We start from the raw sequence: 25646 nt of genomic DNA, 5'->3' as shown, positions 1-25646 counted from the left end.
AGTCAGTCAGCCGGTTACATGCCGAATCTAGAAGCTCTCCTGGGTGAAACACAAGAAGTGGCATTGCTCGGGGCCCAGGTGGGCACTGATATCTTCAGTAACTGATGAGAGGCTTAGCTCAGCACAAGAAGGAAAATACAAAAGATTATAGTGCACATTTCTTTAATGAAAACACCTTGGCCATAGAAATAGTTATCTTCAAATCATGTCATCTTTCCTAATGGGATTTGTGTCAGTAAAGGTACCTTCACACGAAACGACTTTGTAACAATATCGCTAGTGATCCGTGACGTTGCAGCGTCCTCGCTAGCGATATCGTTTAGTTTGACACGCAGCAGCGATCAGGATCCTGCTGTGATGTCGCTGGTCGCTGAATAAAGTCCAGAACTTTATTTGGTCGTCCGATCGCCGTGTATCGTTGTGTTTGAAAGCAAAAGCAACGATACCAGCGATGTTTTACACTGGTAACCAGGGTAAACATCGAGTTACCAAGCGCAGGGCCGCGCTTAGTAACCCGATGTTTACCCTGGTTACCAGCGTAAAAGTAAAAAAAACAAACAGTACATACTCACCTTCGCGTCCCCCAGCGTCTGCTTCCTGACACTTACTGAGCGCCGGCCCTAAAGTGAAAGTGAAAGCACAGCGGTGACGTCACCGCTCTGCTGTTAGGGCCGGAGCTCAGTCAGTGTCAGGAAGCAGACGCTGGGGGACGCGCAGGTGAGTATGTAGTGTTTGTTTTTTTTACTTTTACGCTGGTAACCAGGGTAAACATCGGGTTACTAAGCGCGGCCCTGCGCTTAGCAACCCGATGTTTACCCTGGTTACCCGGGGACCTCGGCATCGTTGGTCGCTGGAGAGAGGTCTGTGTGACAGCTCCCCAGCGACCAAACAGCGACGCTGCAGCGATCGGCATCGTTGACGCTATCGCTGCAGCGTCGCTTCGTGTGAAGGTACCTTAAGTTGTATATAGTAATACAAATATTTTAAATGCGCCAAATTTATTTTATTTCTTTTTAGAAAGTGGTAAGCCTTCTCTAAGTTTGTAGTACCCTGTAGGGTTAACTCTAAACTGCAGTATGCAAGCCATAAGTAGACTGTTTAATAGAGCAGAGTAAGATTAGCTTGACATCAGTCATTTTGAATGACTTGCTGCTTGGATATCATCAGATGATATTACTGATCAGAAACTGGGCATTGTACAAGTGAGGTCCTGCTATCCATGTAAGACACTCACTGTAGTCAGATTTTACAAAGGGGAGTCTGGTTTGTATCAGTCTAGTCAACTGTGATAAGTGGAAACTTTTTTTTGTTTGGCCAAGAAATGTTTGTGCCTGCATTATGTAGGCCCATTCCTTATGTTATTAGCTTTTTAGATTTTTGTTATCTGCACTTCTATACTCATCATACTCTTAGGGTACCGTCTCACAGTGGCACTTTGGTCGCTACGACGGCACGATCCGTGACGTTCCAGCGATATAGTTACGATCTCGCTGTGTCTGACACGCTACTGCGATCAGGGACCCCGCTGAGAATCATACGTCGTAGCAGATCGTTTGAAACTTTATTTCGTCGCTGGATCACCCGCTGACATCGCTGCATCGGCATGTGTGATGCCGATGCAGCGATGTCTTCACTGGTAGCCAGGGTAAATATCGGGTTACTAAGCGCAGGGCCGCGTTTAGTAACCCGATGTTTACCCTGGTTACCATTGTAAATGTAAAAAAAAAAAAACACTACATACTTACATTCCGGTGCCTGTCACGTCCCCGGGCGTCCGCTTCCCTGCACTCCTCCTGCATCCTGTGTCAGCGCCGGCCGGCCGTACATCAGAGCACAGCGGTGACGTCACCGCTCTGCTTTACGGCCGCGCTTACACAGGATGCAGGAGGAGTGCAGGGAAGCGGACGCCGGGCACCGGAATGTGAGTATGTGTTTTTTTTTTTACATTTACAATGGTAACCAGGGTAAACATCGGGTTACTAAGCGCGGCCCTGCGCTTAGTAACCCGATGTTTACCCTGGTTACCCGGGGACCTCGGCATCGTTGGTCGCAGGAGAGCTGTGTGTGTGACAGCTCTCCAGCGACCACACAACGACTTTCCAACGATCACGGCCAGGTCGTATCGCTGGTCGTGATCATTGGAAAGTTGCAGAGTGTGACGGTACCATTAGGCGGACAGGGATTATGTGTGACTATAATCTGTGTACTCTGATTTCCATTCATGTATATATGTTCTAATATCAATGGTTCTGTAAGAATTGCTTTGATGCTCTGAATCGGAGGACATAGTGTTTTCTACGAAAACAAAACAGACAATAGAAAGTGTAGTTTGTTACATACCGTATCTAAATGGAAAAGCTTGTATAATTTTGGTACCCCAGGGGCTAAAGGTTATGAATATTTTAGGAGATGATTTTAATTAAATTCCTGCACACCTAACCTGAGTAATATTTTATTATCGCGAACCATACAGACATGAGCAAGATTTTCATTAAAGTTAACACTTTCGAGGCAAATGGTCTTTGGTTTGATTTACTGACCTTGTGAAGGAAAGGCACAAATTAGAAAGAAAAATGATGAAAGGGGACAGACTTTGATTAATATAGGTAATGCTATCCCATATTTATAATAGCCTTTTCCCTATTCTGTTTTATAAATGCAGTCTCTGGGCGAGATGCCCTGCTGGGGCTGAAATGAGCCTGAAATCGGAGCGCATGCCACTAGTGTGCAGGGAAGTTGATCACACTGTCAGCAATTCATTTTACAATGATGTATTTAGTGTTCATTTCACCTTCCTACCACGAAGAGGAATTCCTTGGATGGAAAAGTGATATTGTTCTTTTCAAGGACATACGTAAAGAGAAAACACAAAATAGAAAGGCTTATAGCAATGGAGGCGAGTATGTGTAGTATGTACATGGAGGTTATTGGCCCGGTTCTAGTTTCTCCTCACTTTGTAGGGTCTTTCGATATGTCCATGGTTTGCTCTACTCATTCACAATGTGACTTAATCCAATAAATTACAGGTCTTTTGGGTTGGTAGAACTCTTTAGATAGTCATACTGTGCACCATTGAGAATAAGGTGGTAAAAATACTTAAGACTTATGTTATTTTAATCTTTGTTATATTTTAGATAATGTAAAATATATATTTTTAAATATATTTTGACCTAGTGGTATCCATTACTGTCTTACTGTGTATTAAAGTGCACAATGTCTTAACTGCATGCATCTCTGGTTTACAGTGACATCACATTAGCTCTTCAGTGAAGAAATACTTAAGTTAAATTATTCAATAGTGACAGTTATAACAGTGAAAGTCAAAGAAAGAGCTAAGCAAACAAGGAAAGCTGTCTGTGAAAATTCACAGCTACCATGCTGTTTAGTAATGGCTAACATGTGTGATCCCTGTGTTTTGTTGTAGCCGGCCCCGGGAGTTCTGGCGCCTTGACTACTGGGAAGATGACTTGAGGCGCCGACGACGATTTGTGCGGAACCCCCTTGGTTCGACACATCCTGAAGCGACACTCAAAGCAGCCATAGAGCATGGTCAGTACCATAGTTATATTCTCTCTTTAGTCAAAATGGTCATAGTTCAGAAAATGCTACCTGTAGAATGGATTTATGCTATGTAAGGGAAATCCTTCATCGGGATTGGAACGTTTCTCGCTTTTGACAGGTTTAATACTCATTAAGAATGATGCTGCTGTATGTTGTTGGTACATGAATTGATATAATGGTAACTGATTTAGATATCGCTTTTTTTGTACAAATTTTGAGAATTCAGGGGGACCCACAATGACTATTTTTTGTTTGTTTCTCATTTTAAGAAGAGTAAAAAAGAGAAGTTGTTGAATGAAGATAGCTGAAACACTGCTCAATATTAATATTAACTTAATTGTAATTATTCTGCATTAATTGTCACTTCATATTAAGCAGAATTAAGTATGCGGACATCCTCCTATATACTGTATGAGCCCACTCACAGCCCCCCTATATGTCATATGTATGAGCTCACATACAGCCTCCTGTATGTTGTATGAGCCCCCACATAGGCGCCCTATTTGCCATGTGAGTACCCACACAACCGCTGTATACAGTGTTAGCCCCCTCTATACAGAGTGAACCCCCACATAGCCTCTCTATATGCAATATAAGCCCTCACCTAGCCCCCTGTATACAGTATGAACCCCCATATAGCCTCTCTGTATACCGTATAAGCCACTGTTTTGGCCTTTTGGCTGTCGTGGGTCAGACTGAAACAGCCAGACGGCTGGATATGGCCTGCGGGTCGTAGTTTGCCCAGCTCTGGTCCATTGTGTATATGTAGATGTCAAAAGTGCATGTATGATTTGGAATTGCCAATCGCATATTTTTACTGGTAATATCCTAATGGTTGACATGTCATTCGGCAGCTGTATCATAGAGAAGATAGGAGCACTCGTTCAATCAAACTCTCCTATGTATGGGAGAGTCAGCTGAGATAATGGTCAGCCAAATAATTGGTTGAAACATTGTTTAGCCGACGACCATCTAATATGTATAGCCAGCTTGCATCCAGTACAAAAAATGTCAGCCCCAAGTGCTGTATTAACCCCTTGCTAACAGCCTGAAGCCTCCCATGTAGAGTAGACTAGACTGGCAGACAGATGATGGTAGATTAGAGAAGTATTTATAATCTATAATTCCAGTGGTCGATCCTTTTTTGTTCTCCATGGAGAACCACCAGCAGAGGAGTCTGGCAGTGGCTCTTTCATAAAAGGAGCGTTCTGAAGATTCAAGTGTTTGTATATTGGGGAGTCAGGGGAGATAGCTGTTGGCAAAACAGTTGTGTCCAACATCTATGTAATGTGTCTGGGTGCCTTTTAAGTATCAGGCAATGGTCAGAAAAAAATTCATGTGTGGTGGTAATGTTAAATGAATATGAAGGAAAAACAGAAGCTTAGAATTATAGTGAAATTTTTAAACAAGCACCAAGTCTGGTGAAGATACGTCATCGCCCATCCAAGGGTAGAGTCATAACTTAGATTAGTGGAAGTCTGACCTCTGGTACCCGCACCGATCTGTAGAACAGGTGACTTTTGTCTCCTTTAGAAAGCAGTGGCAGTGTGCATCCTTGACTGCCGCTCGATTCTTTCTTTTGACCTGTCCGTAAAAGAGCGCATCACTCACTGAACCCCATAGGGAATGAATAATAATAATAATAATAATAATTTTATATAGCGCCAACATATTCCGCAGCGCTTTACAAATTATAGAGGGGACTTGTACCGACAATAGACATTACAGCATAACAGAAATCACAGTTAAAAATAGATACCAGGAGGAATGAGGGCCCTGCTCACAAGCTTACAAACTGAGGAAAAGGGGAGACACGAGAGGTGGATGGTAACAATTGCTTTAGTTATTTGGACCTGCCATAGTGTAAGGCTCGGGTGTTCATGTAAAGCTGCATGAACCAGTTAACTGCCTAAGTATGTAACAGTACAGACACAGAGGGCTATTATCTGCATAAAGTGTATGAGAACATGATACGAGGAACCTGATTATGGTTTTTTTTTTATGATAGGCCACACAGGGATCGTTGGGTTAATGCATTGAGGCGGTAGGCCAATCTGAACAAATGGGTTTTTAGGGCACGCTTAAAACTGTGGGGATTGGGGATTAATCGTATTAACATAGGTAGTGCATTCCAAAGAATCGGCGCAGCACGTGTAAAGTCTTGGAGACGGGAGTGGGAGGTTCTGATTATTGAGGATGCTAACCTGAGGTCATGAGCGGAGCGGAGGGCACGGGTAGGGTGGTAGACTGAGACCAGAGAGGAGATGTAGGGTGGTGCTGAGCCATGCAGTGCTTTGTGGATGAGGGTAGTAGTTTTGTACTGGATTCTGCAGTGGATGGGTAGCCAATGTAATGACTGGCACAGGGTAGAGGCATCGGTGTAACGGTTGGTGAGGAATATGATCCTGGCTGCAGCATTCAGGACAGATTGGAGCGGGGAGAGTTTGGTAAGAGGGAGGCCGATTAGTAGAGAGTTACAATAGTCCAGACGGGAATGAATAAGTGAAACAGTAAGAGTTTTTGCAGAGTCGAAAGTAAGAAAAGGGCGAATTCTAGAAATGTTTTTGAGATGCAGATAGGAAGAGCGAGCCAGTGATCGGATGTGGGGGGTGAATGAAAGCTCAGAATCAAGGATGACCCCAAGGCAGCGGGCATGTTGCTTTGGAATAATGGTGGAACCGCACACGGAGATGGCAGTGTCAGGCAAAGGTAGGTTAGTAGAGGGAGAGAACACGATGAGTTCAGTTTTTGACAGGTTCAGCTTCAGATAGAGGGAGGACATGATGTTAGAGACAGGGGTAAGACAATCACTGGTGTTTTCTAAAAAGGCAGGCGTGAGATCAGAAGTGTATAATTGGGTGTCGTCAGCATAGAGATGGTACTGGAAACCAAATCTACTGATTGTTTGTCCAATAGCGGCAGTATACAAAGAGAAGAGGAGGGGGCCTAGGACTGATCCTTGAGGAACCCCAACAGTAAGGGGAAGGTGAGAGGAGGAGGAACCAGCAAAACATACAGTGAAGGATCGGTCAGAGAGATAGGAGGAGAACCAAGAGAGAACGGTGTCCTTGAGGCCGATGGAGTGGAGCATAGTGAGGAGGAGCTGATGATCCACAGTATTGAATGCTGCGGAGAGATCCAAGAGAATTAGCATAGAGTAGTGACCATTAGATTTAGCTGTTAGTAGGTCATTAGAGACTTTAGTGAGGGCAGTTTCAGTGGAGTGTAAAGAGCCGAAGCCAGATTGAAGAGGGTCGAGAAGAGAGTTATCTGAGAGATAGCGGGTAAGACGGGAGTGGACCAGGCATTTGAGGAGTTTAGAGATGAAGGGAAGATTAGAGACAGGTCTATAATTAGCGGCACAGTTTTGGTCGAGGGATGGCTTTTTAAGTAATGGATGTATGATGGCATGCTTAAATGAGGAGGGAAAAATACCGGAAGTGAGAGAAAGGTTGAATATTTTTGTTAGGTGAGAGGTGACAGCCGGGGAAAGGGACTTGAGGAGATGTGACGAAATGGGGTCACTGGTGCAAGTGGTCGGGCGAGAAGATGCAAGGAGCCCGACTACTTCTTCTGTAACTGGCTCAAAGTCAGAGAGTGAAATAGATGCAGTGGGGGAGGGTGGACAGTGCATGGTATGAAGAGATTGGGAGATGATTTCCTGTCGAATGTGGTCAATTTTTTCTTTGAAGTAATTGGCCAGATCGTCAGCGCGGAGATCCGTGGTTGGGGCCTGCACTCTTGGGTTGAGTAGGGACTGGAAAGTGTCAAAGAGACGTTTAGGGTTATTTGACAGTGAGTTAATCAGGGTGTTGAAATAGGTTTGTTTGGAGAGGTGAAGGGCAGAGTTGTATGTTTTTAGCATGAAATTATAATGGATGAAATCTTCGGGTAGATTAGATTTTCTCCACAGACGTTCGGCGCACCTGGAGCACCGCTGCAGGAAACGTGTTTGCAGCGTGTGCCACGGTTGTTGCCGTCTGTGCTGAGTTGTTCTATGTATAGGAGGTGCAGCTTCATCCAGGGCACTTTGCAGGGTTTCATTGTAATGCTTCAGAACAGAATCAGGACATGAGATGGAGGAGATTGGGGCCAACGAGGACTGCAAGTTCTTCATAAGTTTCTGGGTGTTAATGGCCTGTATGTTTCTCTAAGTGTGGAAAGTGGGGGTGACCTGAGCGGAATGGAATGGTGGTTGGGTATGTATTCTGCCGTTCCATTCTAATGGAGATAAGTTCCCCATTTAGAGGCACACTGTGGATAGGCAATGCTTTAAAGTGTTCTCTAGTGAAGTTATTTATTTAATATTAAATACATTTATAGTAATTTTAAACTCCTGATGATATTTTTTTAAAGTTGTGTCAGGCAAATTATGTCCATAGATGTAAAATTGAGTTACATGATATACACTAAGTCACTCACATCTGACAAGACTCTCAATCCCTAGGAGGATGAATTCTAGATCATCCTTATTGTCATAATATATTCTATGATATATAGGTGTTCGGTAGAAAGTTTTATACCTGTGTACGCTTCTCCATTGATAATAAATCTTCCAGCTAAAAATCTACATCAAACTCTGTGATGTACTATCTGTTTAGAAGGTAAAATATTATTCTACGGGCCTTTATGTTGTTTTCATTATTTGTATGCGACCGTTTTTCATGAAAAAGAACATCTTGAAAAATAAATATAAAAAATTTGGTTTAAATCTGTGTGGTGGAGATTGATAAAACTGCTGGCATTATAAATTTAATATGGGAGAAAACCCATGCTTTACATTTTATTTTACAAATAATACTTTAGTTTTTTCTTTTCTTTTTTTTTTTTATACAATACTGCTTGTGAAAATATTAAATACATGTAAAAATAATATTCAGCATTAAAAAAATAACATTAAGAACTCATCTATACAGATTTCGCAAATGTTTACAAAGTAGATTTATTAAAACATTTTGTACAAATATTAAAATACAGATGCACAAATATAATGTTGTTCAAATGTAAAAACACTAGACAAATGAATATTCACTATTTCTAACCCCGCTGGCTCCAGTACAGGCTAGCTCAGATCTTAGCCAGGATGGAAACTAATTGTCTTGTTATTTTGATTAGTCTACGTTCACATTTACGTTGTGCGGCGCAGAGTCGGCGACACAACGCATGCAAAAACGCATGCAAAACGCAGCTTTTTGTGACGCATGCGTCCAATTTTGGCATGATTTTCGGCGCAATAAAATGCAACATGCAGCATCCTGTGCGCCCTGACGCTTACGCCAAAAATGACGCATGCGTCACAAAACGCAAGACAACGCATGTCCATGCGCCCCATGTTAAATATAGGGGCGCATGACGCATGCGCCGCTATGCGTCGCCAAACCTGCGCCCGACGCAACGCAAATGTGAACGTAGCCTTACTGAGGCTTGGGTTGAGGAAGGTTTCTCCAGGATTGGTGTGATTGTGGCATGTTTGAAGGCAGAAGGGAAGGTACCAGAAGTTAATGATATCTGGTTGAAGAGGTAGGTTACAGTTATGATTAGCCTGGTGGGGAGTTTGGGGAGGGGATGGGATGGAGTCAAGTGCACAAGTGGCGAGGTGTGATTTGGAGAGAAGATGAGTAATCTCTCTTTCAGTGATGATGGGTAGGAAGGTTATAGGGGAAGGGATTGTGGTGTTGGAGGAGTCAAATTTGCCTGATTTGGTTGATCTTGTTTTTGAAATGTGCGACAAACTCTTGTGCAGAGATGAGGGAGGTTGGAGGCCTTAGTGGGGCAATGTGGAGTTAATTTTTAAATAACTGGAGTTGTGGAATAAAGTATATATGAGGGTTGTGAAGTACTCTTCTTTAGTAGTGGTGAGGACCAACTTAAAGGGCCACTGTCACCCCCCCTCCAGCCGTTACAAACTAAAAGAGCCACCTTGTGCAGCAGTAATGCTGCATTCTAACAAGGTGGCTCTTTTAGTTTTTGGTTCAAGTATTCCCAAAATAAAGCGTTTTGAAACTTATCCAAAATACCTGTCTTTAGCCAGGGAGGCGGGTCCTCACTCCCCAGCTTGAACTGCTACTCTGCCGTCACTCAAATCTTCAGGGACTTTCGTCGCCGCCCCCTCCGCGCTTTTTTTCGCTTCAAAACCGGCGCCTGCGCTGTGTTTAAGCTCTGGCCGTCTGACGTCGCAGCCAGGCTTGCAGACTGCGCCTGTGCGGGCATTGCGGCCACCCACCTTGGGAATCCCAGCCCCGCAGTGTGTTATGCATATTATGCACAGTGCGGGGCTAGGATTCCTGGGCATGCGCACTGCGTGTGTCAGCCTGTCACTCAGGTCCCCCGCCTTACAGCGTCTGTATACTGTATGAGGAAGCACGATCAGCTGAATACAGTATACAGACGCTGTAAGGCGGGGGACCTGGGTGACAGCGACAGATCCGGCAAAAAACTGATGCAACAAATCATGCATTTTCCATTCTGGAGTCTTTCTTTCTCTCTCTCTCTCTCTCTTTCTGTCTCTCTCTCTCTCTCATTGCATCAGTTTTCACAATTTGCAACAAATCCATTTTTTTCCAAAATTCGCCGGATTCTGCCTGACGGCAAAAAAACTGATGTGTGAAAGCAGCCTTACACAGCGCAGCGGGAGAGGCTGTGACAGAGGATGTCTGCCATGATTTGATGAGGCCGAAGAAGGGTAATATTGTGAGATATAGAGTTTGTGAATGACATAAATCTCATCTTGAAGGAGGAGTTATTTTCTTCTCCAGTAAGATGCCGTCGCCGGCGCATGCTCAGTAGCAGCTATCGGATTACAGCTATAGACACCTATAGCGGCTACTGCACAGTCGCGGTGGGCACCATTTTCAAGTATTTTTTATTTTTTTTTACCTAGCTGGACAACGTCAATAAAATGTATTATTGACACACTAAACATGTGATTATGCTGCAGAAGCGTTTTTTGTCTTTTTCTTCAGTATGTTAGATATAGTGCCTTGCGAAAGTATTCGGCCCCCTGGAACTTTTCAACCTTTTCCCACATATCATGCTTCAATCATAAAGATACCAAATGTAAATTTTTGGTGAAGAATCAACAACAAGTGAAACACAATTTTGAAGTTGAACGAAATGTATTGGTTATTTTAAGTTTTTGTGGAAATTCAAAAACAAAAAAGGGGGCGTGCAATATTATTCGGCCCCTTTAACTTAGTACTTTATTGTGCCTGCTTTTGCTGCGATTACAGCTGCAAGTCCCTTGGGGTATGTCTCTATCAGTTTTGTACATCGAGAGACTGAAATTCTTGTCCATTTTTCCTTGGCAAACAGCTCGAGCTCAGTGAGGTTTGATGGAGATCGTTTGTGAACAGCAGTTTTCAGCTCTTTCCACAGATTCTCGATTGGATTGAGGTCTGGACTTTGACTTGGCGATTCGAACACCTGGATACGTTTATTTGTGAACCATTCCATTGTAGATTTTGCTTTATGTTTTGGATCATTGTCTTGTTGGAAGACAAATCTCTGTCCCATTCTCAGGTCTTTTGCAGACTCCAACAGGTTTTCTTCAAGAATGGTCCTGTATTTGGCTCCATTCATCTTCCCATCAATTTTAACCATCTTCCCTGTCCCTGCTGAAGAAAAGCAGGCCCAAACCATTATGCTGCCATCACCATGTTTGACAGTGGGGATGGTGTGTTCAGGGTGACGAGCTGTGTTGCCTTTACGCCAAACATATCGTTTGGCATTGTTGCCAAAAAGTTCGATTTTGGTTTCATCTGACCAGAGCACCTTCTTCCACATGTTTGGTGTGTCTCCCAGGTGGCTTGTTGCAAACTTTAAACAACAGTTTTTATGGATATCTTTGAGAAATGGCTTTCTTCTTTCCACTCTTCCATACAGGCCAGATTTGTGCAGTGTACGACTGATTGTTGTCCTATGGACAGACTGTCCCACCTCAGCTGTAGATCTCTGCAGTTCATCCAGAGTGATCAAGGGCCTTTTGGCTGCATCCTCTGATCAGTCTTCTCCTTGTTTGAGATGAAAGTTTAGAGGGACAGCCGGGTTTTGGTAGATTTGCATTGGTATGATACTCCTTCTATTTCAATATGATCACTTGCACAGTGCTCCTTGGGATGTTTAAAGTTTTGGAAATCATTTTGCATCCAAATCCGGCTTTAAACTTCTCCACAACAGTATCACAGACCTGCCTGTTGTGTTCCTTGGTCTTCATGATGCTCTATATGCTTCAAACGGAACCCTGAGACTATAACAGAGCAGGTGCATTTATACGGAGACATGATTACAGACAGGTGGAATATATTGATCATCATTAGGCATTTAGGACAACATTGGATCATTCAGAGATCCACAATGAACTTCTGGAGTGAGTTTGCTGCACTGAAAGTAAAAGGGCCGAATAATATTGCACGCCCCACTTTTTTCAGTTTTTGAATTTCCACAAAAATTTAAAAAAAAAACAATAAATTTTGTTAAACTTCACAATTGCGTTCTATTTGTTGTTGATTCTTCACCAAAAATTTACATTTGGTATTTTTGTTTGAAGCATGATATGTGGGAAAAGGTTGAAAAGTTCCAGGAAGCCGAATACTTTCGCAAGGCACTGTATTCATTATGCTAACTAGGGGCAGGTCAGTGAGGGATCAGTGACCTGTCAGCAGTCATCATTTTGAATATATAATCAGAGCACCACATACACCAGCCCGCCTTAGGGCACGGGAATCTCATTAACTAAAAATTGAAAATAAAGATTAAAGAGCAACCATAAGTGGCGACTTTTCCAGAATGTCACTATCCGTATAAATTAAAACATGGAAACTTCTAATTGATGACTAGAAATTACGTCCTACACAAATTATAGAGTACGTCAACATAACCCCCAAAGTTATTACCCAAGGTTTTACATTCCTTCCTTTTTTTTTGTTTTGTTTGTCTGTTTTGTTTTCTTTTCCTTTACTTTTATTATTAATACAATGCTGCTAATGTTATGCAAAGGTATATTTGTTCTTTGCAGCTAAAATTAATAAGTCAAGGATATTGTATTATTATTTATATTTATATACTTCCCCCTGCGAGGGGATCCTTGTACTTCATATTCCATGTCATTCATGTTATTCTGATAAGATCTGCAATAAAATTGTTGAAACTAAAGAGCAACCATAAGATGGATTTCATCAACCAAGGTGTCATTTTAATCAGCAAAACGGCGCCGACCTGATAGTGTGTGTAGGTTACTGTGCACAATCCTGCTGACAGGTTCACTTCATTGTAGATGATTATGGCTGACAGCCAATGAAAACCCAAGTCATTATCTCAGTAAATTAGAATGCTTTGGAACACCAGCTGGAAAAAATTATTTTAAAATCCGAAATGTTGCCTACTGAAATGTATGTTCAGTAAATGCACTCAATACTTGGTCGGGGCTCCTTTTGCATCAAATTACTGCATCAATGTGTTATAGTATGGAGGTGATCAACCTGTGGCACTGCTGAGGTGTTAAGGAAGCCCAGGTTGCTTTGATAGCAGCCTTCAGCTCGACTGCATCATCGGGTCTGGTGTCTCTCAACTTCCTCTTGACAATACCCCATATATTCTCTATGGGGTTAAGGTCGGGCGAGTTTTCTGACCAATCAAGCACAGTGATATTGTTGGTTTTTAAACCAGTTATTGGTACTCATGGCAGTGTGTACCGGTGCTAAGTCCTGCTGGAGAATGAAATTTCCATCTCCAAAAAGCATTTCGACAGAGGGAAGCATGTAGTGCTCTAAAATTTCCTGGTAGATTCTGCACTCACTTTGATCTTGATAAAACACAGTGGACCTACACCAGCAGATGACATGGCTCCCCAAACCATCATTGATTGCATTAAACCTTAAGCAGCTTGGATTGTGAGCCTCTCCACTCTTCCTCCAAACTCTGGGACCTTGATTTCCAAATGAAATGCAAAATTTACTTTAATCTGAAAACAAAACCTTGGACCACTGAGCAGCAGTCCAGTTCTTTTTCTCCTTGGCCCAGGTAAGACACTTCTGGCATTGTCTCCTAGTCATGAGTGGCTTGACACAAGGAATGAAACACTTGTAGCCCATGTCTTGGATACGTCTGTGTGTGTGGTGGCTCTTGAAGCAATGACTCCAGCAGCAGTCCACTAGTTGTCAATTTCCCCAAAATTTTTGAATGGCCTTTTCTTAGCAGTCCTTTCAAGGCTATGGTTATCCCGGTTGCTTGTGCAGCTTTTTCTACCACACTTTTTCCTTCCACTCAACTTTCCATTAATATGCTTGGATACAGCACTCTGAACAGCCAGCTTTTTTAGCAGTGACCGTTTGTGGCTTATCCTCTTTGTGGAACGTGACAATGACACTTCTGGACATCTGTCAAGTCAGCAGTCTTCCCCATGATTGTGGAACCTGCTGAAACAGACTAAGGGACCTTTTTTAAATACTTAGGAATCCTTTGTAGGCGTTTTTTTGTTAATTATTCTAATTTACTGAGCTAATCGATTTAGGATTTTCATTGGCTGTAAGCCATAATAATTAACATTAACAGAAATAACCACTTGAAATAGATCACTCTGTTTGTAATGACTCTGAGTTGCACTTTTTGTATGAAGAACTGTAATAAATTACCTTTTTGATGATCTAGTTTTGTGAGAAGCACCTGTATATAGAAACATGGGACAAAACTTTAAATGCTTATAATTCCATTTTTGCAAAACATGTAAAATCATAAATTCTTTTCATACATTTGAAAGTATGCAAGTTCATCAGTCTTTTAGACAAAAATTTAGCGTAACACAAAGTATATACAGATAAATATAAAATATTTAATATTTATGTAGAAGTTTTTCTCATGTAATACAGCGATTACTTGTATATCGCCATGTCATTTATAACAGTTTGCTAGTCACTAGAAAATGCCTTGACTGTTTCCACTGAGTGAAATATTTTGGCAGTGCTCGAGTTACAGGTTGGCATGAGAAAGACCATGCTTGGAGAATGAGGATTGGTCCTGTTTATGACTACTGAGGAAGGGTACTGCTGTTACAGCCGTTAACTGAGAAAAAAGCATTTTAAATTTCTAGCCATATGGGGAAAAGTACTGACTATGACCAATAGAGTGGAAAGCCTCCTTCACGCTTCAGTTTTTTAGAATCAGTCACAATCTGTTGTTTTGTGAAAAAAAAACGATGCAGCAAATGTTGCTGCTGGATCCGTTTTTTTCCCATAGACTTGTATTAGCAACGGATTGTGACGGATGAACTTCCGTTTTATCCGTCGTTTGACGGATCAGTCATAAAATCGTTGTCGGTCGGACGGAGACAACGTACATACGAATGTTTTTTAGTGTACGTTGAAAAGACGCACCGCGACGGATCCTGTGGCGTCCGTCGTTGGCTATAATGGAAGCCTATGGGTGCAGGATCTGTTGCTGTCCGTCATAAGATTGATTCCAGTGACGGATGCAGTTTTTTTGCAACCAAGCATGCCCGGAGCCCATTTTTCCTTTCAGGAAAATCTCTCTCTCGCGCTCTCTCTGTCTCTCTCTCTCTCTCTCTCTTCTGGCTGCAACTACTTCAACGAATCCGTAAAAAAAAAACCTGATCCAGTGCATCAGTTTTTTCAATCTGCACAGGATACGTCTTTTCAAGACTTTGACGGATTGTGACTGATTCTAAAAAACGGAAGTGTGAAAGAGGCCTAAGAGGAAGAGTATTGTTGTCACTGCTAGGAAAAGATGGGGTACTGAATAAAGATGGAAGGTCCTGCTTTCACTTTTCAGGATACTAAGTGATGATATAAGGATATGCCATCACTTTCTTATTAGTGGGTGTCTACCTTTGACTTCTTTATAGTATTTTCCTGCATAGTGACTTTTAGCCACCATCTTTGTAGCTAACTTTAACATTCTCTACTGCTATGATTAAGAAAAACTTAGCAGGTCCTTGGAGGTTTGACCCCACCGATCAGAATCCTAGGGATAATGAAATGGCATGATGAAAGTACTCTGCAAAGGGAAAGTTCTAACTGCAGCTAGTGGGATCTGTGCTCTACCTGCTGCTAGGCAGAGCAACATGTGAAATTGATGTCTATATCTCTATTCACAAATTACTTTTTTGCACAATTTTCTGCTTCATTTGGGTATAGCATAAGTTTCCGATCTGTGTCAAGTACGAAGTTAAACCCAGAATTCAGAGTGTCTCTTGGCTGACTTGAGAGCTCTTACCTTTTGAATCCCTTTCTCTACTCACAAACTGCAAATAAGGTGAAGCAGCACTGTAAGTCATATATATATATATATATATATATATATATATATATATATATATATATATATATATATATATATATATATATATACCGGAACAGAGGCATTTTGTAATTAAAAGTCCACTTTCTTGCACCTGATGCCAGCGCTCTGGACTGGCCTCTGGTCTTACTGGAGTCAAGTGATATTGGCCATGATGTATCTTCAGTGTAAGAGGAATCAATACTAGTTTAGTGGGTTTTATTTGCTGTTGCTAGCAATATGTGCATCAAGCTGTCAAGCTATTTTATCTCTGGCAAATGAATTAAAGGAGATAGTGTATAAACCTATTCAGCCATAACGCCTGCCGACGACATTGTAACAGTGCATTTTTAAATAGGAGTCTGGATTTAAAGATTTGCCATTCTACTATGGCTGCCAACTGTAATTTAGAAAATAAATATTCCTGGTGTAAAAAAAAAAAAAAAAGAGGTTCGCAAATAACTTTGTGTTTTTTTAAATTTTATATTTAACATGCAGGCTGATACCTTTCGTTTAATTAAAGATGATGTCCACCTTTTTTTTTTAATCAAAAACTGCAATATGCTCTAATTAAAGTAACTAAAGAATACTTAATTTCTTTTTCCATCACCTCTTTTCCCAGGAGTGTTGTGTTGGGATGGCCCAATTTTCTGTGCTTCCTCTTTCAGCTATAAGGACAGGTGATTTATGTAACCAATCACGGGATGCTTTGGTGACACATTAGTCTGTGTCTAGTGATTGGCTGCAGCAGTCACATGCATGTCCAGCCAGGAGGAGCACTGGTTTGGTGAGGGACCTCCAAATTGAAAAATGAAACTACTAGTTATAATTATTATATTTGTTACTAAATTTGTCACATTTGTTCTACCACTCGGTACAGGTTTCTTTAGAATTGTTCACAGTTTTGTGATCGCTTCCATCTCCAAGTAAATTTATCAGGTGCTGTATTTTGGCTGAAGGCAAAATGTTTATATATTGCACAGGGATTGATGAATTTGTCTCTTTTTAAAAATGACTAGAGATGTTTCTTTATTTTCTAACCTATTTACCTGCCGGAGTGAATGTGCATAAATTGGACAATCTATACCCATTTTCACTCCAGTTTATAATCTGCTACGTGTGTCTCCAAATTCTGGTGCAAATGTCTCAAAATACATTATTAATCTAACAGAAATTGGTGCAAATACATAGTAGACATTAGTCTGTGTCTTAAGATGCGTAAACACAGCACCTCCTATAACCTTTTTCAAAAGAAGAGGTCCTCCGGTAATGTGCAGGTGAATAGAAAACGTAAAAATGTATGAAATCATTTAAAAACTGTATAAGAACCAGTGTGAGGTAAGAATAGGATTCCTGCTTTAACCCCTTAATGACCAGAGGTATTTTTGGTTTTGCATTTTCATTTTTTGCTCCCTTTCTTCCCAGAGCCATAACCTGTTTTATTTTTTGGTTAATATGGCCATTTGAGGGCTTGTTTTTTTGTAGGACGAGTTGTACTTTTGAACAACACCATTGGTTTTACCATGTCGTGTACTCAAAATGGGGAAAAAAAATTCCAAGTGTGGTGAAATTGCAAAAATAGTGCAATCCCACACTTGTTTGTTTATGATTCTCCTGGTCATTAGGAGTACATAGACACCAAACATGTCTAGGTTCTTTTTTATCTAAAGTGGTAAAAAAAAAAAAATCCAAACTTTGTTTAAAAAAATAATAATAAAAAATTGCACCATTTTCTGATATCAGTTTTTCGTGATCTGAGGTTGGGTGAGGGCTTATTTTTTGTGGGCTGATATGACATATTTATTGATACCATTTTGGTGGAGATACGATCTTTTGATTGTCCATTATTGTATTTTAATGCAATGTCGCAGTGACCAAAAAAACGTAATTCTGGCATTTTCTCTTTTTTCTTTTTTCTCTCGCTATGCCGTTTAACAATCAGGTTAATCCTTTGTTTTATTGATAGATTCGGCAATTCTAAACACGGCGATACCAAATGTGTAGGTTTGATTTTTTTATTTTTTTTATTTTGAATAGGGTGAAAGGGGGGCGACTTGAACTTTGTTTATTATATTTTTAAAAACATTTTATTTTTTACTTTTGACATGCTTCAGTAGTCTCCATGGGAGACTAGAAGCTGCCTTAACCCAATTGGCTCTGCTACATACAGGCGATGATCAGATCACCTGTATGTAGTAGAAATACTCACTTGCTCTGAGCACCGACATCTGTCTGTGACATCCATAGAGGTCTCCAGGAGACCGCTGGTTGTCATGCCAACCCACCGGTGACCCGCAATCACATGATGGGGGTCACCGGTGGGCGGATGTCCGGCATTATTGCCAGAAATGCATGTTAAATGCCGCGTTTGACAGCGGCATTTAACGAGTTAATAGCCACGGGAGGATCGCGATTCCACTCGATGCTGCTTTGGGCACATGTCAGCAGGATTGTGCCAGTAACCTACAGACAGTGTCAGGTTGGCACCGTTACACTGATTAAAATGATACCTGGGTGATGAAATCTGTCTTGTGGTTGTTGTTTTAATCTTTATTTTCAGTTTTGAGTTAGTGATATACTTTTTCTTGGGGTCGGCCTGTGGGGGGGTTATGTGGTTCTCTGCTTAGCTATTCATATTGATGGCTTATGACAGGTCACTGATCCCTTACTGAGCTGCCCTGTATTTTACGTAATGAATATTCTATATATTTAAAAAAAAAAAAACAACCACAAGACAGGTTTCAAAAACCAAAATATCATTTTAATCAGTATAATAGCACCAACCTGACAATGGCTGTAGGTTAATGTGCACAATTCTGCTGACCGGTTCCCTTTAACCCCTTTCTGCTAGCTGATGGAATAGTACGTCAGCTGGCAGTATCCCCCGCTTTGAGGTGGGCTTTGGCGGTGAGCCCACCTCAAAGCCGCTACATGTCAGCTGTTTTCAACAGCTGACATGTGCCTGCAATAGGCGCGAGCGGAATTGTGATCTGCCCGCGCCCATTAACTAGTTAAATGCCGCTGTCAAACTCTGACAGCGGCATTTAACAAGTGCTGCCAGCCACACGGCCGGAAGTACTCAAACCGCTGACCCCGTCACGTGATCGGGGTCATCGGTGTGTTGCCATCACAACCAGTGGTCTCCTTGAGACCTCTATGGTTGTTAATGGCAGATTGCTTTGAGCGCCACTCTGTGGTCGGCGCTCATAGCGATGCTGTAATTCTACTGCATAGAGGTGATCTGTGCATCACCTGTATGTAGCAGAGGCGATCGAGTAGTGCATGCTTCTAGCGTCCCATGGAGGCTATTGAAGCATGGCAAAAAATTTTAAAAAAGGGGTTTAAAAATATAAAAAAAAAGTTCAAACCTACACATATTTGGTATTGCCGTGTTCAGAATCACCCGATCTATCAATAAAAAAAAAGGATTAACCTAATTGCTAAACGGTGTAGCGAGAAAAAATCAAAATGCCAAAATTACGTTTTTTTGGTCGCCACAACATTGCATTAAAATGTAATAACGGGAGATCAAAAGAACGTATCTGCACAAACATGGTATAATTAAAAACGTCAGCTTGGCACGCAAAAAATAAACCCTCACCTGACCCCAGATCACGAAAAATGGAGACGCTACGGGTATCGGAAAATTACGCAATTATTACTTTTTTTTAACAAAGTTTGGATTTTTTTTTTTGCCACTTAGATAAAAGAGAACCTAGACATGTTTGGAGTCTTTGAACTCGTACTGACCTGGAGAATCATAATGGCAGGTCAGTTTTAGCATTTAGTGAATCTAGCAAAAAAGCCAAACAAAAAACAAGTGTGGGATTGCACTTTTTTTGCAATTTCATTGCACTTGGAATTTTTTTCCCGTTTTCTGTTACACGACATGGTAAAACCAATGGTATCTTTCAAAAGTACAACTCATCCCGCAAAAAACAAGCCCTCACCTGGCCATATCGACAGAAAAAAAAGTTATGGCTCTGGAAAGGAGGGGAGCGAAAAATGTAAAAAAGCTCCGGGGGTTAAGGGGTTAAACAAAAGTAATGGTTTGGAGTGAACAACGAGATAAAAGGGGGCGCAAATCGAAAATTGAGGCAATATTATAAAAAGTCATAAAAATAGATAATCCTAGCATCCTCTACGCCATATTTATCACAGTGGCTCATGCTGGATGATAAATTTAGATCTTTTTAAGATTTTTATCTAACTAATAATAATAATAATAATAATCTTTATTTTTATATAGCGCTAACATATTCCCCAGCGCTTTTCAGGTTGCATACATTATCATCAACTTAATACTACTTCTTGATTGCACAAAAATGTTTTAAAATAAACCAATATGGAGCATCTTAAACCATACCCCGCTATTGTCAGGTGAGGCGTAAACTGTGTCCTCACAAGGTCTCCGTCCCTACTCCCCTCTTATCTCCTCTTCCCACAATCGCATACAAGCTTTTTCCAGCGCATCCTCCTTACCCAGGAACTCTCTACTCCAAAATATCACTCTCACCTATCATGGAAATTTTCAAAGGATCCTCTTCCGACAAGCCTACAACCTGCAGTAACCACCAAACCATTGCATGACCAGCTCTACCCTCACCTACTGCATCCTCGCCCATTCCTTGTAGCCTGTGAGTCGGTCACTTGTATTGTCTAAGATTACTGTACTCGTTTTTATTATGCATACCCTTATCGCATGGAAAGCACCATGGAATAAATGACACTATAATAAATATGCAAATTGCCTCTTCTGAGAAAATGAGGACTTAACTCTATAGCGCCACCTGTTGGAAGTAGCGATCCTACAAGTCACAATCAACCCTCTAACGAGTCGTGCAATATGACTTAGGATAAAAGCCAAATCAGTATCTCAATTCGCAGACACGGTGTTTCGGGCTGTTGGCCCTCGTCAGTGCGAAGCATGAGAATAATTATATAATAAATAATAATGATAAAACTCTTAATGCATGTGAACTGCAATTCTCATGCGTTTTTATTAGTAACTCAAAATCTGCTCAATCTTTGAGTATCAGAAAAGTATCTGAATGTATTTGTAAAGATTTGCACCTGATACTTTGTGTTTGTGTAGATGAGAAATCAGAGCAATCTCCCGTTAGGATTGATGGGGACAAAAACAGCCTCTAATACAACAGTGGCAGCGTAAATACCTGAAGACGAATGTTCTCTGTTTTGCCAATCAATACCAGCCCCTAGACTATACTTCTGGCTATCTTCTAGTTAAAAACAAATTTGTTAATTCTGACAATTTAATTGCCCTTTCCAAGTTCACATTATCTTTCTTCAGAGAAAAGCACAGGTCGTTTTTCAAAGCTCAACCCTTCCCTAGAGTTATTTAGAGGAGTCGTCTGGAAATTTGTGTTCCTTTTTAGGTTACTATTGTTTATTTAAACAAACTGTTTAACATACAGTGTGTCATACACATCGAAATATCTGACATTTATCTAAGCTTTCATTATTCTGTTTAGAAGAAGTTGGTTTTGGTGTGAAAACTTCAGGGACCACTAGAAGGGACTTTTTAATTTTTTAACAATTTATTTGTTGGCTTCCCCAAACTAACTTTATGAAATGACGACACTAGAAGTCTTTCACTCCTACTTTGCATACAGTAGCTAGTTGTTATATTGGGGAATACTCCCTTTCCATCTCTTTTTAGGACAGGGTTATTTATTTATGGCCACATAGCTTTATATACACTTGACATCTCTGACCTGCACTTCACTTTATTGAACTTCCATTCAGACCGCCTTTCTCTCTACTTGCCTAACATGCCCTGAAAAGAGTTAACTGCAAGCAAGATTCATTTACCTGGTCCTCTATTCAAATTAATGTGGTAACTGGGATAAAGAATTATCTGGTATGTATTGTGCCTAGTAATTTGTTAGCTACTTATTATGCTTTCTTACTTTCATATACTGTAAGTAAAAATATCTTGTAATGGTATATTTACACCAAGTTATCCAATACTATTGATGTGTATGTCTTGTGAGACAGTGAAGGGGGATCATACGCGACGGTCGATATGTATCCCCCAGGATGCGCATAGAAGCGTATTGAGCCGTTGGAGTGCATTGCAGCAACAGATATCTGTGGTTGCAGTGCAGAATAAAAGTAAGTTTTTGGTCTTGGACAAGCTGTTTTGGCAAGGCAGATTTAAGAAAACCCGGCATGGGCTTTTATTTTTGGAGTGAACTACAGGATGGTAGTGGGTGGTTCACTCCCTCCAGCCGGGTCTTACAAGTGGCTCATGGCCACAGATTCCATTTAAAAACCCTGCAGCAAAGGTTTGAGTGTGCCAGTGCTAGTTTGCAAGCTGCAGAGCAGGTGGCTCTGCAACATCTGGCTTGTATGAAGTCAACACAGAGCCAAGGGAAGCATAAAGCCTGTCGACCCTTCAGTGTGACATGGTAGTGCAGTCGCCCACGGCAACAGGTCTCGTATACGGACTGTTTTGACGCCCCAGCTGCAATCCGGAGGGTACAATTTGCTTTTCATTTGTGAGTTTTTTTGGACACAAAAGACATTTGCGTTGAACTTTACTAGGTCACTGCTTCATTACCGCACGGTGTGAACACTGCGGCACTACAGTATGTATTATACAGAGACATGCATATACATACATACATACATACATACATACATACATACATACATACAAACATGCATACAGGGACATGCATCTATACATAGACATGCGTGCACATACTGTGACAAAGTCACTGGCAAGGTGCTGGATGGGAGATATGTTTCGCTTCGGTTAATAGCTTCAGTGATGTAAAACCCAGAAGTTTTCCTCCAGCACATTAAGTGCTGCGATGGGTTAGCAGCCAATTTGTTTAAAGAGCTGTTGTTTTGTGGACAGCTATGGAGCTGGTGGGAGGTTGTTCACCTTACCTTCACCCCAGGGTGTGGTCTGGGGCTTAAATATCTGGCTTCCGGAGGCAGTGGGTGTTCATTGTCCGTAGAGGAACACTCCAAAAAGTGTTTGTTTGCATCTGTGCTAAAACATGAACCTTAGGTATTGCTTTGTCTGAGCGGGCTGATCCCAGCTGCCACAAGGACTGTGTTTTGTGCTATCATTTTGTATGGTTTCCTGTTTTGCCCAGAGGGCAGTGTTTGTCCTTACTTCACCTGGGTTTATGCTGCATCTAATAAACCAAGGGTGTCCTTAAAGAGACAGTGTTCCTGTGTCTACCTCTGTATACAGCTGAGTGAGCCAATCTACCACACTGCATAAAGAGGCATGCATGTATATACATACTGTACATACCGAGACAGGCATGCACATGCATAGATATAGATATATAAATATATAAAACACACAGAAGAATACTTACCTGTCCCCTCCTCTTCAGTTATTCTAAACTAAAGCACTTTACAGGACCTACAGTGACATCAAGGACATGTGACCGGTCACGTGATTATGTCCCCAAAGGTCATGAAGCTCCCCAGAGTACAAGACCTGTTGTGACATCACGGTGACATGACATTGATGTCATGGAAGATCTTTAAGCTGTCTCAGCATTGGAAATTAGATTGCAATTATCAATCTCATTTTTGCTGCAGACATTGGGGGCCCTAGGCAAATGCCTAGTGTGCCTGCTCCTAACTTCAACCCTGCCTAAATTCATTCCATTAAAAAAAAGCCTTAGCACCTGAAATTTTTTTTCTTTGTACATCTGTTATTTTAAACTGTGGCAGGATTGCTTTCTAATTACTGATATTTTCAGCTGGTGTCATGACTTTCCATGGCTTTTTGCACCTCTCTTGCTTCATGTCTTCAATTCTTTTTCCCCCTTCGTCATTTCTCATTATTACACTTAACTTATTTTATGGACGTCTATGGTTTGAATTCTTTGCTTATATGGATTGGATGGGTTGTGAGAATTCCATGTCAATAGCACCTATAAAATTGTACTACAGCTCATGGGCAGGGGAGGAAACAAAAGCATTTACAGACAGGACAGCATGGGATCATAGCTGATTTTTTTTTTTTTTTTTTGTAAAACTTTTCCCTTCCCGTTTTTAAAAAAGTTTTACCTCAAAGAAAACATTATTTTTGATCCCCTGCTGTAATGTCTGTACTCTTTTGCTTCCTCCCCTGCCCAGGAGCTGTGGTATGAACAGACCATGTCCCTGTACGGGCAGATACAGACATTACACAGTATATACGGGACCACATTTATAAGATTATCTCAGCACATGAACATTGTTTTTAAACACATCCAATTGTGGAAATTATTCTTATTCAAACATCTATTGATCAAGATGAACTTTGTGTGTTGGAGAACCCCTTTATGTAGAAATGGCGGTCTTTTAGCAGTTTTGGAATCAAAGTATATTCCGCGATCTTATAAAATTGCCCCCCAAAATGGTTGCTCCTGAGACCCATAAAGAGTTAATGCTTTTCTTACAGTTAAATATAGATAAATCTCATGAATTTGGCAAAATATGTAATGCTAGATGGATGCCCAATGCTATCGCATCGGGAGGGTGGTAATGTCACGATGGGGGCAGTCATGCGGCGCTGTTGATGCCTAATGGCATCCTGTGATCTAATGACTTTTGCATGAGGGGACTCATGTGCTTGACGCCTACACTTATATGCATTGTTTTTATCCCAGCGATGCTGTTACTCTTCAAGATTCTCCTTTGCCCTTTGTTGTCATCGACGTTGTGCCTTTGCTGCTTTCCTTTCATTGTCATTGGCGTACTTTTTAGGAGGAGCCATGTTGGTGTTGATAATTGCTTTTTAAAAGGGTTTTCCCACGAACAAAAGTTCATTTTAAAAATTGTGCCTGACTGTGTACCTCCCTTGCCCAGGAGATGTGCCATGCTCCGTACACGGCACACACAGTCCATTTTTAAAATGAACTTTCTTTCATGGGAAAACCCCTTTATTGTGACTGGCTTCCTCTGCCTGTAGACACGTTGCGCATCTGCCACCGGGATCAGCCGAATGATTCACTGCACCTGCGCGTAATTCGTTCAGGCGCAGTAAATCAGACCGCCGCCGTCTTTGTGCAGACAGATAGTGGCGGTCATATTAAAACTGCGTATGTGTTCCTCCTGTGCAAAGATGGCGGCAGTCAGTGAATCATTTGGCTGATCCCGGCGGCGGCGTGTTCGCGACGGTGTTCCGCTGGTGGTACCGCGCAAGAGGCTGCGTGAGTGTGTGTGTGGTGCGATGGTGTTCCGCTGGTGGTACCACGCAAAAGGTTGGTACCAGCAGCAGCTTCCATATTGAGACACCCATCACTTGGGTGTCCCAATATGGCGGTCGGTGAACTTCCTCCTCTTGGAATTCTGGGATACGGTGACATCTGGAAAGAACAGGAAATGAAAACATTACATGGCAATTATATAAATAGATTGACTTTAATTTGTTCCATTGCCCCATACTTTACTAATGTGCCTTATGAGTGTATTTAATAATTATTTTTTTAGGGGTGTATTGCTTTTGTCCCTATATCTTAACAGGTTTTCAGTATACATTTATTCATTTATATCAAAAATACAAGTAATCATTTTGGGATAATTTGAAACATGATAATATAATGGGAGACATATTCTACCACAACATAATATATGTGCAAAAGGGCTAATGGCACAAGGGTATTGACATTGCGAGTAACCTTATTATATATCTTGCAGCAAGTTACTAGCCACTTGGCATTGATGAATTAGCTGGTACTATACATTGCATTCTCTTCAGACCCTAATATCTTATGTGGCTTCAGCAAATGGACATTACTAGTGGAAGATTAAATTTA

General features: G+C 41.3%; 1 protein-coding gene across 1 annotated transcript in view; it reads left to right on the top strand.

Moving 5' to 3' along the window:
• The window catches only part of LRBA (LPS responsive beige-like anchor protein), a 749089-nt gene that overhangs the window by 397211 nt on the left and 326232 nt on the right, over positions 1 to 25646 (top strand). Inside the window, exon 37 of the mRNA XM_077279308.1 lies at positions 3425 to 3549. Coding sequence (XP_077135423.1) covers positions 3425 to 3549 — 125 coding nt within the window. The remainder of the gene's footprint in view (positions 1 to 3424; positions 3550 to 25646) is intronic.

The sequence above is a fragment of the Ranitomeya variabilis genome, chromosome 1 (genome assembly GCF_051348905.1).
Source record: "Ranitomeya variabilis isolate aRanVar5 chromosome 1, aRanVar5.hap1, whole genome shotgun sequence".
In the NCBI taxonomy this organism is placed as follows: domain Eukaryota; kingdom Metazoa; phylum Chordata; class Amphibia; order Anura; family Dendrobatidae; genus Ranitomeya; species Ranitomeya variabilis.
Note: the sequence above shows the minus strand (reverse complement) of the source record. Positions and strands in the feature narration are given on the sequence as shown.